Source organism: Nuphar pumila, chromosome 6, assembly GCF_984573655.1.
Source record: "Nuphar pumila chromosome 6, dmNupPumi1.hap1.1, whole genome shotgun sequence".
NCBI classification, from domain to species: Eukaryota; Viridiplantae; Streptophyta; class Magnoliopsida; order Nymphaeales; family Nymphaeaceae; genus Nuphar; species Nuphar pumila.
The window spans coordinates 3651864-3666573 of record NC_143254.1 but is presented as its reverse complement, the minus strand read 5'-3'; the positions used below and the strand labels follow the sequence as shown (position 1 = coordinate 3666573).

The following is a 14710-nucleotide window of genomic DNA, read 5'->3' as shown; positions in this document are numbered from 1 at the left end:
GTTATTTTAATGACCGATTTGTTTTATTACAAATGGATCGTGGATCTTGGCCATCGAGTCCAAGATCCATATTGGATCCAAAGGTATGGTCAGCAACTATATTACAATATATATATTATTTCAGTCAAAATAGCATATATATAATAAAAATTGTATTTATTACATTTAAAATTAGACACAAATTTGCTAGATATTACATGGTCTCCCCCTCTTATGCATTGGATAAAAGTTAATATTTGCAGCATTTTTTCGGGAACGTTGGCAGGTTGGTTATGTGATCCGAGATCACCAAGGGCGGTTCATTAAAGCTGGATGGATCATTGATCATTCCAGCCTGAATGATAAAGATCACAAGAGCTGGATGAGAATTCTAAACGCGGTTCCTGAATCCTCAAATCTTGTTATCGGAAATTCACAGCGAGATAAAGTTAGAAGGATTAATAAGCGCCTGGAAGGAAGAGGTCCATCAAATGATTCTCTGGAGCATCTGATTTGCCGTCTTTTGCAGTTTAACAGACTTGTAATCCAATTTGTTCCTAAGGAGAGGAACGACCTTGCTCTCACTTTGGCAAAATTGGCTACCACTGCAGATGACAAACAATGAACTAACATGAATCCAGACTGGATTCCTCCCATGTAAATCTGTATATATTGCTTTCTTTTTTATAATAAACAGGTAGGGGTCAGACTAACCCCAGCTTTCTATGTCAAAAAAAAAAAAACATTTGAAAATTTTCAAAGGAATTTTTTTGGGGTGGCATCCAAAAGTACGAGAGGGAATCACAGTTTTTCGGAATCAAGTTCTCCCAAAATCACCGAGATGGTATCCCAGGTCCTGTGCCAAGCTGAAGGCCCAGGTTCGAATCCCTCTCCCACATGGGGCTTAAGAGATATCTGGTAGGGGTCGTCTGCCTAACCCCAGCTTGCCTTTCAAAAAAAAAAAAAAAGGTTCTCCCAAAATCAATTTCGATTCTTTGGCACAAGGACGGTGGGCAACATAGAAAGAAAGATGGTAATTCACCCCTACCAATTAAGTTATTTCATTATTTTGAATTCCTTCACAAGAAAATAATTGTCAATTCCTTCTCGACAAAATATTCCAATTCTCTGGAAAACCTTCTGCCAGCTTATCTCTTTTTTCGTGTTTTTTGAAATTTTATTCTGCGTCAACATTCACCCAAGGGGTGTGTTTGGATTAATTCACACAATCAGGTGAAGTAGGAATCTCTTTCGACCGAAATTCTCTCATTAAAAACAATATGAAAGAGAATTTTGGTAGAATTCAACTCTTAATTATACACAAATTTAATTAGAAATCACAGAATCTGACACAGAATCCCCCCAAAAAAACTTCATGACAATGACAAGCGGGCCCCAAAACAGGTGTAAGATAAGATCATGGTGTTCATCCATACCGGCAAATGGCATCAAACCACCATGGACGCGCGCTCCCAGTGTTTTTAATGAAACAGGAGCATGACAAGGGACGTGATCCTGGTGGAGTTTTTGGAGACATGACAATGAAAAGTTAGCCCCCAAACAGGACTGAAGATCAGGTCATGGAAACCTCGACAGGACTGTCAGGGGTCCCTTGGATGATGTTCTTCATCCATATCGGCAAATTGCATCAAACATCCATGTCTAGATTCCTTATGCCTCGAATGCGCCACAAATTTTAAGAGCCATTGATGCTCTATACGAGCAGCATGTAGAGCGGCAACTCTAATGATCGTTCAAAGCAAAGGCTTCGGTCGTGGTGGTTGGGTACAATTCAACTAGTAGATGAACGACATTCAAGAGACTCCAGGTTAACCCCTGATCTGATCCACGCCCACAAACAGCAACAAAATCATTGCTCGTTCTGTAGGATTTAAAAATCATGGCAGACGGCTGTCGACTGTGCTCTTGACCTAAATTCTTTAGTTAGATACCAAAATGATGCGATTTACAAATTCAAATTTCAACAAGTTTTCAGATCGCCTTAAAATGGTCTGATTGATATGACGATGACAGCAAATTAAGTAGCAGATTTTGCACCATGTTCCACGTGCGATCCTTCAGATTATTGAGGAACTATAATGGTAAAGTTCACAAAATGGGTGAAACAAACACTTAAAAAAAGTAGATAGAAAAATCCATGGTAGCTCAAGTGGGTTTCCCACCTCCAATACCTATTCACACGAAAAGTCCTTAATAACTCCTTGTCTAATATGAAGGAACTTTCATGGGATGGCCATGCTGGCAGGACTTTCTAGAAAGTTGTGCCACTTCCCATGAAAGGGTGTTTCCCTCCATGAGAATGAAACAAAGAACTATCAATAAGTTAAAATAGCTATCTGATTTTATATACTACATAAATATGCCTGATTTCAAATAATAAGTTAAAATAGCTATCTGATTTTATATACAACAAAAAGATTGCTCAAACTTATTCATAGGCTGTATAGTCATTCATTAATATTACATACAGCCCGGATGGCAGCGGAGATGTTAACGGATGGTCTCTGAAAGCCAAGGAGCAAACTTGAGTGAAACTTTAGCCATTTTGATCATGCGATATGAATATTTCAGTTGCGGCAATGTGGAAAGCATGCACGAGTGCCGTATGTGGCAGTGATGGCAATCCAAAGAGAAATCAGACTGGAAGAGCACAACCCAGCTCCTTGGCAGCAGCAGCAAGCAGGGTGAGGGTCAGTCCAGTTGCACGCCTGCTGTGAGCCTCCCACGCCATGCATTTCTCAAGGTCACCATGCCAGTTGATGGTACCAATAGCTAATGTACGATAAGGAGGCACGGGAATTCCCCTTACATCCTCTTTCTGTACAGTATTGGACTTGAGGGAATCAATATGCAAGATGTCACGCAGAAGTGACGTGCTCAGTGCACGCACGTGTGCACTAGGGTGAGACAAGCAGCGAACAGTTGCAGAAAGACGACACTGCATAGAATATCATCTAACTCATTAAAAGATCACAATTCACATAGCATTAGAGGCAGAGAGCCAACTGCAATCACCTTTAACAAATTTGATAGACCATCAGCAACAGTGGATCCTGACTCTCCCCAATCAAAAACAGGTTCGACCGCTCTGGCTGTTGCTTCCAAGAGCTGTTCATTTTTTTATTGATTAGAAAATGGATCTCAGAAATAAAAGTCATGTAATCAGTAGTCGGTAGGAAATCAGAGTGTAGGAATAAAAGTAATAAATCTAGGAAACATCTATGTCTAACCAAAACAACTTAATGGTAGAAAGAAATAGGTAGCAGAAACATGCAAAATATATCATGCAATCCACTTTGCCATGAACAAAAATATGGGCTTCAACACATCTATTGTATAGTCAAATTGCCAGATGAAACATAATCAGCATTAAAATCACACCTCTAATTGCGGTAATGTACATGCTTCACCATCAACAAGCATCCCATCAGTGGCACGCAGAAGAAGATCTGAGGCACTGGCAATAATCACCAAGGATTCTGGGGTATCATGGTTTCTTAAAAGTTCTGCGAGTAAATTAACAATCCTTTGGTTGATTCTCCACATTTTCTGGCTTTGCTCATCGTCTCTTGCAATCCAAGGCTGCAAATCCCTATCTGCCTGCAGGACAAAGTAACATGAGTCACCCGACTCAATAAAAGAGAAAACGCATGCCCGAATTTGAAAGAAATAATTTCGACGGCAAACAAACACAACAAAAGGCTTGAAAAAGCTTAGCACCTGAAGAATGATGGCTGTTGATGCTTTTGTTGGTGAGGCTAATACGACGTTGCACAAGGCATCAACCACCTAACAGCGTGATGGAATGATTAGTTCATTGCCCAAACACATTAAGAGAAAAGGTGAAAAGCAGGTAAATGGGCATTGTGTTACCCTAATAACTATGCACATCAACCACAGAAAAAAAAAAGAGCTACAGGATGTTATTGCCATCACCAACAACCATACAAAAAATAAATAGATAATCAATATTAATGCCTTTGTTCCTGCCACATGATTACAACACAGTTTTAAGAACAGAATGCTGACTATTGATTCACAAAGCTAACGTTGTAGGATATATATATATATATATATATATATATATATATATATATATATATATAAATAATTAGTTTCACACTAACTACAACATCTCATTATGGTAAAAATTAATGCAGGCCAAACATCCTTAAACATATATACATCCATTCAAATATACACTTCAAATATAAACATACACTATTGTTTCTGTCTATCTATTTCAGTATGCAAACAACAAATTAACAAATTTTATATATATATATATATATATATATATATATATATTAATTCCTCTTGGGAATTCTTTTCATGATATCAGTGCTAAAAAAGCTTTCTATCATCAAAGAAAGATCACTCAGCATGCATAAGCTGCCTATGCTTTCCATTTTCCTCAACTTTCTCCTCTTCAAACTCATATCGCAGTTTTCACTACCCTTGAACTTCTATGCTTCTTCAATTGTGGGACATCTTCTTTTTCCTTTCCATTTTAGCAACAAATCCCCTCTTCTCTCTATATGAGCTCAGAAACCCATAGATGCAGCCATTGCAAAGAAGCACAAAATGAGAGGAGAAACTAAAAACTTCATTGGCCAAAAATGGAAGGGATTATAAAAGATATAGGGGCCAAAACCTCCCCACCCCTTTCTAACTTCCTAACTTCGAAAGAACTAAAATGAGCCTCTTACTTTGACTCCTACACTCTCATTGTATTTCTGTATAAGAATGCCCTTATAAATACAAGAAAATACGCGAGTGAATCTGTCACAGGGACTCGGCCAACTAGGTGCCGCACCCGCATCGACGCGATGCGACGTGGGTGCGGCACCCGGTGCGGTCAACTGTTAAAATATGTATATATAAATATATATACACATATACTTATATATATACATATATATATATATACATATATTTCACCGAAATACCTGATAGGGGTATTTTGGTAAATTGCAATGTAATTTTGTTTTTAGGATTTTCATTTTCTTTTTCTTTTTTTTCGTTCCTTTTTTTTGTCTTATTGTTTTTGGACCATTAAGGGGCCCCACCCATCTAGTCGTTGGGGTTCCCAACGACTAGAAGGGAGCCCCTTCTTGGTCCCTCTTAATATGATGGCTCCTCTATAAACAGAGGAGCTCTCTCACTTGTAAAATAGGCTTTTTCAGCCCCCTTTGTCTCTCTATTGAATAACATCTTTTTGCCTTTTAGGCACTTCACCCCTTAGTGGGTTATTTTGTGCATTCTTCGTGCTTGTGCTCTTGGCTCTTGGTTTGACTCCTTCTAAAGAGACCTTTGGATTATTGACGCTTTCGTTGTTTTCATTACATTGTATCAGAGCAAGGTTGTTGGTGATCTTGTCTCTCTTCTTGTGGGTGCATTGGGAAGCGTATCTCTCAATCTTTTGAAGATACCAAAGGTTATTCTTGTCATCTATAGAGCACGAATCAAAAGTGGAGCTCTCTTTTAAGCTCAATGGATCCAATTATCTTATGTGGGCCTTCGCTATGGAAAACCACCTAAGAGGTAAGAAACTTTGGGGTTTTGTTATGGGAACTACTCCCGAGCCTTCTCTTGTGCTCACTAAAATTGGAGGGGTTGAAAAAGCTTTAGATGGCGATGAGCGCATCAAAGCTATCAATGACCAGCAATCCAAAGTAGGGGATTGGGAAAGTAGCCATGCCAAAATCTTGGCATGGTTCATGAACAATGTTGACCTCAAGAATTGTGCCAACATTGCTAAGTTTAGAAGAGCCAACGGGGCATGGTTCTTTCTTAAGAGTATGTATACCCAAAAAGATCTAGCTAGACAATTTTTTTGTCAAGAAAAAATTAGGTCTACTAGACAAGCGGATATGAGTGTCCGCGATTACTTTAGTGCTTTAACCCCTCTTTGGGATGAACTTGCTCTTCTTGAGCCCAAGTGGGTGGCTCCGAAAGATATTGAGCTTAGAAGAGAACAAATTGAAAAAGAGCATTTCTTTCAATTTCTTCATGGGCTTAGGCCCAAATTTGAACAAGTTAGGGCATCTCTTCTTCATAGAAGTAAAGCCTTACCTATTGAAGATGTGTTTGCAGAAGTGTGCTAAGAGAAAACTCGTCTTGGTATAAGTTTTAAAAATGATGAGATTTTGGCCATCACTAGGTCGGGAACCAATGTAAAAGCTTATAGACCGCCTCATTTTTTCAAAAACAATGGGTATAGAAAGGGAGTGATTTGTCACTATTGTAATGAGCCGGAACATATTAAGCCGGTTTGTCCTAAGCTTAAAGAAAAGGTGTCCACCGTTGGAGAAAACACTCCAAAGAAGGAAGAAAATATTAATGGAGGAGATGTCAAAGAAACACTTGGACAAATTTTCGAAGCCCTCCAACATCTTCTCAAGGCTTCTTCAACATCAACTTCTGGAGCTGCCATAGCCTATTCATCATCACCTCAAGGTATGTGGATACTAGACTCTGGTGCTTCTTTTCACATGACATCTCACAAAAATTCTCTTTCAAATATTTTTTCCAACCCTATATCTTTGTATGTTTCAATGGCTGATGGGACTTCTTTAAAAATTAAAAGTATTAGATCACTTGATTTGAAATCCTCTCAAAATTTCTTTGTTCCTAAAGTAAGAGTTGTGCCAAAAGTCAACTTAAACCTTTTTTCGGTCTCCCAAATTACCGATCTTGGTTGCCAAGTCTCTTTCTCACCTAAAGATTGCATCCTGCAGGATCTTCAGTCAGGGAAGCTGATTGGGCAAGGCCATAGGAGGGGCGATCTTTATTTTATGAATTTTTTGACTCTTCCATCCAAGTCATTTTGTAATTTTGTAAATGTCAAAAGTATTGAGGTTTGACACAAGAGACTTGGTCATCCAAACTTTTTGAAGATGTCTCTTTTTCCTTTTTTGGGCAATACTTGTAAAGACATATACATGATTTGTAAAGATTGCATTTTTGGGAAATCTAAAGATATTCCATTTCCTCAAAGAAATTATGTTACCACACGGTCGTTCAAACCTGTTCATTCCGATGTATGGGGTCCCTCTCCTGTTGTATCTAAAGGAGGTCTCTAATATTACGTGTCTTTATTGACGATTTTACTCGATTTACATGAATTTACTTTCTAAACCGTAAATCAGAGGTTTTCTCTTTTTTTAAAGAATTTCATGACATGGTTAAAAACCAATTTTTAGGAAATTTGTCTATTCTTAGATCTGACTCGAGAGGAAAATACATGTCCAATGATTTTCAAAAATATTTGAGAGAAAATAGAATTTTTCATCAACGTTCTTGTCTTAACACTCCGCAACAAAATTGTCTTGCGGAAAGAAAGTATAGACACATAATAGAGACAACAAGAACTCTACTAGTTTCAAAAAATATTCCAAAATCCTTTTGAGTCGAAGTTGTTCTGACTTCAACATATTTAATTAATAGAACACTCGTCCTCTTTGAAAAATTTGTCTCCGTTTGAAAAACTTTACAATATGTCTCTCAACTATAAAAGAATAAGAGTTTTTGGATGTAAGTGTTTTGTTTTAACCCACAAAAATGATAAACTTTCTTCAAGGGCAATTGAATGTATTTTCTTAGGATACGGCAAAAAACAAAAAGGTTACCGTTGTTTTGACCTATTAAATAACAAACTTTATATTTCGAAAGACGTCACTTTTTTAGAAGAAAATGGATTTTCGCATAACCTAAATGAAAATGATGATTATTCCTTTTTGTTTGACTTGTTACTTCAAGAAAAACGCATAGACGAGCTTGTTGAATCTATTGAATCTCCTAAAATTACCATTGAAGATCATATTGAACCTCAAAATGATGAGCAACATGATCTACATGAAAATATAACAAGTCATACACAAGTTTATACTAGAAGAAATGAAAATAATCTTGCCGGTGCCCTTGAAAAATTCTCTCAAAACGAATCATTAGAAGAATCCTCTCAAAGGAGATCAAATCGTATTTCTAAAAAACCTAATAGATTTGTATCTTATGATTCTTTTTCTCCAAATTTTCGAGCTTGTTTATTAGCTCTTCATTCATTTCATGAATCATCCCATTATAATGATGCCAAACAATATGCCCATTGGAATGAAGCAATGGAACTTTAACTTAAGGCACTTAATAAAGCACAAACTTGGAAAATCATTGATCCCCTAACGGCAAGAAACCCATTGGATGTAGATGGGTTTTCAAAGTAAAAACTAAAAGTGATGGTTCTTTAGAAAGATTTAAGGCTTGACTAGTAGCCAAGGGATATACCCAAGAATATGGGGTTGATTATGATGAGACTTTTGCACCTGTTGCTCGAATGACTAGTGTTCGAGCCCTTATTGCAATAACTTCTATTAAAAAATGGCTCATTTTTCAACTTGATGTCAAGAATGCCTTTTTAGATGGAGAGCTAGGTGAAGAAGTTTATATGGAACCACCTCCTGGTATGAATCTAAATGGTAAAATTTTGAAATTAAAAAAGGCATTATATGGTCTTAAGCAAGCTCCCAAAGCTTGGTATGACAAGTTTAATAATGTATTAATTGATTTGGGTTTTATTTCCTGTTATACTGACACTGCTCTTTTTGTTTGTTAAGAAAACAGGTGAATCCATTGTTATTCTACTTCTGTATGTTGATGATATGATTATCACTGGAAGTGACAAAAATGGAGTAAATGTTGTTAAGTCTATGTTAAAGAAAACTTTTGATATGTCTGACTTGGGTTTTTTGAGATATTTTTTAGGTATTGAAGTGGCATATTCTCCTCGAGGATACATTCTATCTCAAATGAAATTAGCTACAGACATCTGTACCAAATCAGGAGTTTCAGATGAAAAGAAAGTGGAAACTCCTGAAGTTATAAATGCAAAGTTGAGACTTAAAGATGGTGTTCTTCTTAAAGATCCTACCTCTTATCAACAATTGATTGGATCTTTTACTTATCTATCACCCGTTCGGATATTGCTCATGTGGTTCATGCTACAAGTCAATTTCAGCATGCTCCTACTACAGTTCACATGGCGGTCGTAATATGAATTGTGTGATATATCAAGAACTCTATCTCCAAAGGGCTTTTCTTATCTTCTTCTTCATCTCTTGAATTAACTGCTTATACTGATGCTAATTGGGGGGGAAATCCTAATGATCGAATCTCAACTACTGTTTTTTGCATTTTTTTAGGAGATTCCCTCATTTCGTAGAGATATAAGAAGCAACAAAAAGTTTCTTGTCATCTACTGAAGCTGAATATCGGGCCATGGCAATGACAACTATGGAAATTGTGTGGCTTAAAAGTCTCCTCTGTGACATGGGCATCCTCATTTCTTCTTCCACCAAGATGTGTTGTGACAACAAGAGCGCGATCTACATCGCAAGCAATCATACATTCCACGAGCGTACTGTTAAATTGTAATCCATAAGACAATGTATTTTATAATATATATTTTATATGTATAAAAGAAGATACGTATACATATATATTTCATATATGTACATGTATCCATCTACTTATATATATAATATATATTTCTTTCTTGTATTAGCTGTAGGGGTATTTTAGTCATTTTACACATATTCATGTCATTGAATATAATTGTAATTCTTTTAATTTTTCTTATTTTTGTAACTTTTTCTTTTTATTTTATCCTTTTTTTATATACTATTTTTATACACAATCAGTAGCTGACTGTGTACAACAGTCAGCCAATGGCTCTAATTAGAGCTGTTGGGATCAGCCCAACAACTCTTATGAGTTGCTAAAACTTATAAATAAGGGTTGTAAGCCCATTGTAAAGAGTGAATTTCAGTAGGGAGTTGTCTCCTTAAGCTTATAAACAGTGTGTATTTATTGCACTTCTTTTGTGGTGTAAAGCTTATAAACACTGTGCATTTATTGCATTTCTTTTGTGGTGTAAAGCTTATAAACACCGTGCATTTATTTTGTGTCTTGAGTATTTGAATTATCAAGTTATTTGAAAACTTGATTGTTTGCAAGGATTCTTCACATGGTATCATAGCAAGGTTGGAAAAAGAAAGATCGTGTGGATTCTCAATTTTTCAGGTGCCTCGAAAACCATGTCCTCAATTTTTTGGTGATTGGGGTGGATCCTCTTGTTCATCCAATATTTTGAAAGACTCTTCTATCAAGAAAGGTCTAAAAGTCCTTTGTAGTACGTATTCTTTTTCATCATCTCAACTATCTAATGGGTGAAAAAGACTCATATTTTTCTCTCGGCTTCAAACTCAATGGGTCCAACTATCACGTTTGGGCCGGAAACATGGGGACTCATATTAAAGGAAAAGGGATTTGAGGCTATGTCCAAGGCTCAATTCCCGAACCGGAGCCAAAGATAACATTGATGGAGAAAGAAAAAATAAAGCTCTTGAAGACTACACCAAAAAGCATGAAGAATGGGAGATGAGAAATTTTAAAATCCTCTCATGGATTTTCTCATTCGTAGAAACAAAAATTAACGCCAATATTATCAAGTTTAAGAAGGCTTCTCAAGCGTGGGAGTACCTTGAAAAGATGTACACCTCTAGGGACTTGTCCCATAAATATTACCTCCAAAAGAAGGCGCTAACTCTTTATCAAGGAGAAATGACTATAAGGGAGTATTTTGCCGAACTCTCTTTTATTTGAGATGAGCTTGCTATGCTTGAACCCAAGTGGAGTGGAGAAGCCATAGAGCTTCGTCATAAACAATTGGAAGAAGATAGATTTTTTAATTTTTTGAATGAGCTTAGGCCTGAATTCGAACAAATCCGGTCTTCTCTTTTATCCGCCTTCACTTCCCCCTCTCTTGAAGATGTAATTACTAAACTAAGTGGGGAAGAGACTCGTATGGGTATAAGCAAGAACAACCCAAGTGTTCTAGCTATACCTTCTGATAATGAAGAAAATGAAGGAGTTAATGTCGTCTCAAGACCGGGGAGCAACTTAAGAACTTACAAGCCTCCTCACTTCAAGAATCAAAACTCAAGTGGTCAAGGAGGGAAGAAGGATTATAGCAAGCTTTTATGTCATTTTTGTAAGAAATCGGGGCATATCAAGCCTATTTGCCCAAAGTGAAAAAAGTTACTTGCCATGGCTACTATATCCCAACCTCAAAAGGAAGAGTGCTCGTCATCTTCAAATGGAGCTCTCTCATTGCAACAAATCATGGATGCACTTCAACCTCTTCTAAAAGGGGCTATTTTCGGAGCCGTCATGTCAACCTTTTCTCCTTCTGATAAGACCTCTTGGCTTTTAGATTCGGGTGCTTCTTTTCACATGACCCCAAGTTTTAGTTCTTTTTTCGAATACTCAAAAAATTGCTCTCCATCTTTTGTTTCAACCGTGGATGAAACAACTCTTGAAGTAAAAGGAATAGGAAATTTTGAAAAACAAGGGTTCTTTATTCCAAAAATTAGATTTATACCCAAATTAAACTTAAATTTGTTTTTCGTTTCTCAACTCTCAGATCATGGGTGTGATATAAAGTTTTCATCTAACAAATGTTGGATACAGGATCACCGGTCCGGGAGATTGATTAGGGAAGGCTCTAGGAAGGACGATCTATACTATATTGATTCTCTTCAAATTCCAAAGAACCCGTTTTGTAATGTTGTCCAACAAAAGGATATTAATGTGTGGCACAAGAGACTTGGCCATCCAAATATTGCAAAAATTTCTCATTTACCTTTTGTTAAAAGTCTATGTAAAAGTGATTTAACTTGTAACGACTGTATTCTTGGGAAAATGAAAAAATTGCCTTTTTGTCAAAGATATATGTTTACAACTATAAAACCCGAAAAATTTTGTTACAAAATATTTTAAAATATGCAAATTGGGCCTAGATCCAAATTGCAGATCCAGGACCCATAAAGGGGTATTTATGCTTAAATAATTGCGTTATATTAAAATAATTTTAATATTAGTATTAAAATAGAAATATACATATATATATATTAAGCGAACTCGAGGATCCACTAAGGATCCGTTATATTTGGCAAACCAGGTCCATTGTAATAATGGACCCAGCGTCGCGGGTCACGGGATCGGACCCGGACCCGATTTCACTTTTTAAGGGGGGGCGTGAAACAGAATCGTGCTTAGGGCACGATTCTTGGTTTCAAGATTTGAAACAGAAGGGGGAGGGGGGGGGGGGGGGGGTTACGCAGGGCGTAACCAACCCCCGTATCTCGCGAAGAGGGGATTTTTCGGCCGATAAAGGGGAGTGTGGAGAGGGGTCTCGCCCTCTTCCCTCAACCTCTTCTCTCTTTCTCTCTTCCCCCATCTCTCCCCGTCTCTCTCTTCGTCTGTGTGCACGCGCCGGAGGAGAGGAGGTCGCCGACGAGCTTTGGCCACCAACGACCACCGAGGGCCGCGGCAAACAACAGCCACACTCCCTGTCACGGCAGCAGGGAAGGGCGACTCCAGCCAGCTCGTTGCTTTCGCCACGACAGCCTTCGATCGCCGGGAAACCCATCGGAAACAGGTACGGTGTTTCTTGGATTTCGGGTTAGGGATCGAACATGGGTTCGATTCCATGCGTGGGTTTGAGGGAAGGATTTGGGGTTTATGTCAACCCTAAACCTAAAACCCCAAATCTATGATTTGGGGGGTTTCAGATTTCCATTGTGAAAGGGGTATACAAATCTCGATTTGTTTTTTTTCTGCAAAAAGGGGGATATGCAAGAAAACCCCAAATCTAACGATGTGGGGATTCTCGGTAGACTTGGAATAAAACTTGGGAAGCTATATTATCCGAGAACGAATTCTTGGTTTTAATCATAATATTATGATTTCTCTGTTAAGAAACAAACTTGACCATCGCCCGACGTCGGTCGATGCTGCCGGCGACCTTGCACGATAGCCGACCCTGCCCTCTCTCCAGGTTGCGGTGCAGTCGAGGCCGACAGACCATTCCACCCGCAGCGACAACCACCTTCTCCCTCTCGCCGGAACAGGTAGGATGATACTGTTTCTTTTTTTCAATGGTGCGTCGTGGGTCGAGCATGAGGTGTGGGGTGCTGTAAATCCCCAAATCATGAGAAGGTTTTTTTTGACTGCCGTAAAACCCAAATCGGCAGATTTAGGGGTTTCGGCTGCTATGAACCCAAAAAAAAAAAAAATTAATAATGAGGTATAGGATTTCCTATTTTTCTTCGTTAGGGTTCCTATCGGTCGAGAGATGTGTGTGTGGGTTCCGTGAATGGCAAACCGAATTGTTATTTTTGGGATTTCGGATTTTCCTGACGGAAGGGTTTTGATTCCTATTATGAACTATAGAAAAAAAATGTGAATTGCGCACACGTGAATATTTGTAGATTTAAACCCACGAACAGTAATGTAGTTCATATTATAGTTTTATTTCAGTTTTCTTTTGGTATCAGTTTCTGATGTGATGGTCTTATTAGTATTCCCTGAGTTTTAGAAGTGCTGCCTCTATCAATGATAAGTTGTAAAGTTACCTAAATATAAGTTTCTTATTCAAACCAAGCCTTAAACCTAAGATGTTTCATCCTTTACCGTAACATTAACATCATTGTATAACTGATATTTCGCTTCTCGGTACACTCTGTGCACTTATTGAATTATAAATGTTATGATACGCTAGTATAAGAATTTAGTAGTTCAGGTTAAACAATTCTTTTTGTGATCTCAAGGTATCATGCAAATATGTGTTGTGTCTGTGCATGTCAATGCATAAAAGATATCCTCACCCACATATGAACCATTGCTTCCTTTCCTTCAGAATAGAAAGGATTAGCAGTCTGCATGTTTTTATTGGGCTAGATTGTTTTTCTGTATTATTTACAATGTCAAGTCATTATTTGTATGATCTGTTACTTAATTCCTGCATAAAGACAAACAATGGACAGAAATCCATGAATAACATATGTGTATAAGGCTCCAGTTCTGTGTTAGGACTATGCGATAAACTCGTAAAATGGTTACTCTCTGGAAAGGTGATGCAGGGTTAAGTATGCTATAGATTCCTGTACACGCTAAAATATTAGATGGGATCACTTGTGTTTTAATTGATCATCATATTGTTGCAGCATGTGCTAATGAAATATATATATATATATATATATATATGTATATATATATATAGTGTTATGTTAATGACAGAAATGGATGTCTCTAGCTGGATCAGGACTTATATATATATATATATATATATATATATATATATATATATATATATATTTATTTATTTTCATATGAGTAAACAATGACAATTTTGCTGCCTATTATAATGATCTTTGATTTCACACGAAACTGCCTGTGTGCCATATTTCCAAATGTCAAGTTTGCTACCTGATATTATGATATTCTGTTTCATATGAAATTGCACATTAATCTGATGATTACTGCCTAGGTAGCTGCCTATTATGGTGATATTCTGTTTCATAGGAAGCTGTATATTAATCTGATGCTTGTGTAACTGTACATTAAGCGGGTGATTTGTATGTCCTGATTCTTCCCGGACACATATAACTGCATATTCTAAAATTGTTATGCTCAGATTATTGCTTGGCTTAGAATAGAAGCATGCACATACTGAATGATTGACAAATTAATTTTTTTTATGCTTTGGTAGATCAATAACCTGTACACATCTGTCACCCTGTTAGGCTGTACGAGTATATGTCGATCCATAAGCAGGACAATATCTATAAGTATATCTGGGTAGTTATAACAA

General features: G+C 37.3%; 1 protein-coding gene across 3 annotated transcripts in view; it reads right to left on the bottom strand.

Annotated features, from left to right (window-relative positions):
- Window positions 1-2143: 2143 nt before the first annotated feature.
- LOC149833680 (protein GIGANTEA-like) overlaps window positions 2144-14710 on the bottom strand; it is a 67093-nt gene continuing 54526 nt past the window's right edge. For 2 of the 3 annotated variants that reach the window (XM_090010945.1, XM_090010946.1), the window contains 3 exons: window positions 3382-3789; window positions 3016-3108; window positions 2144-2938 (listed from right to left, as the gene is read on the bottom strand). In XM_090010945.1, coding sequence (XP_089867071.1) covers window positions 2636-2938; window positions 3016-3108; window positions 3382-3789 — 804 coding nt within the window. In that variant the 3' untranslated portion in view covers window positions 2144-2635. The remainder of the gene's footprint in view (window positions 2939-3015; window positions 3109-3381; window positions 3790-14710) is intronic. The other variant, XM_090010947.1, reaches the window with a different exon arrangement.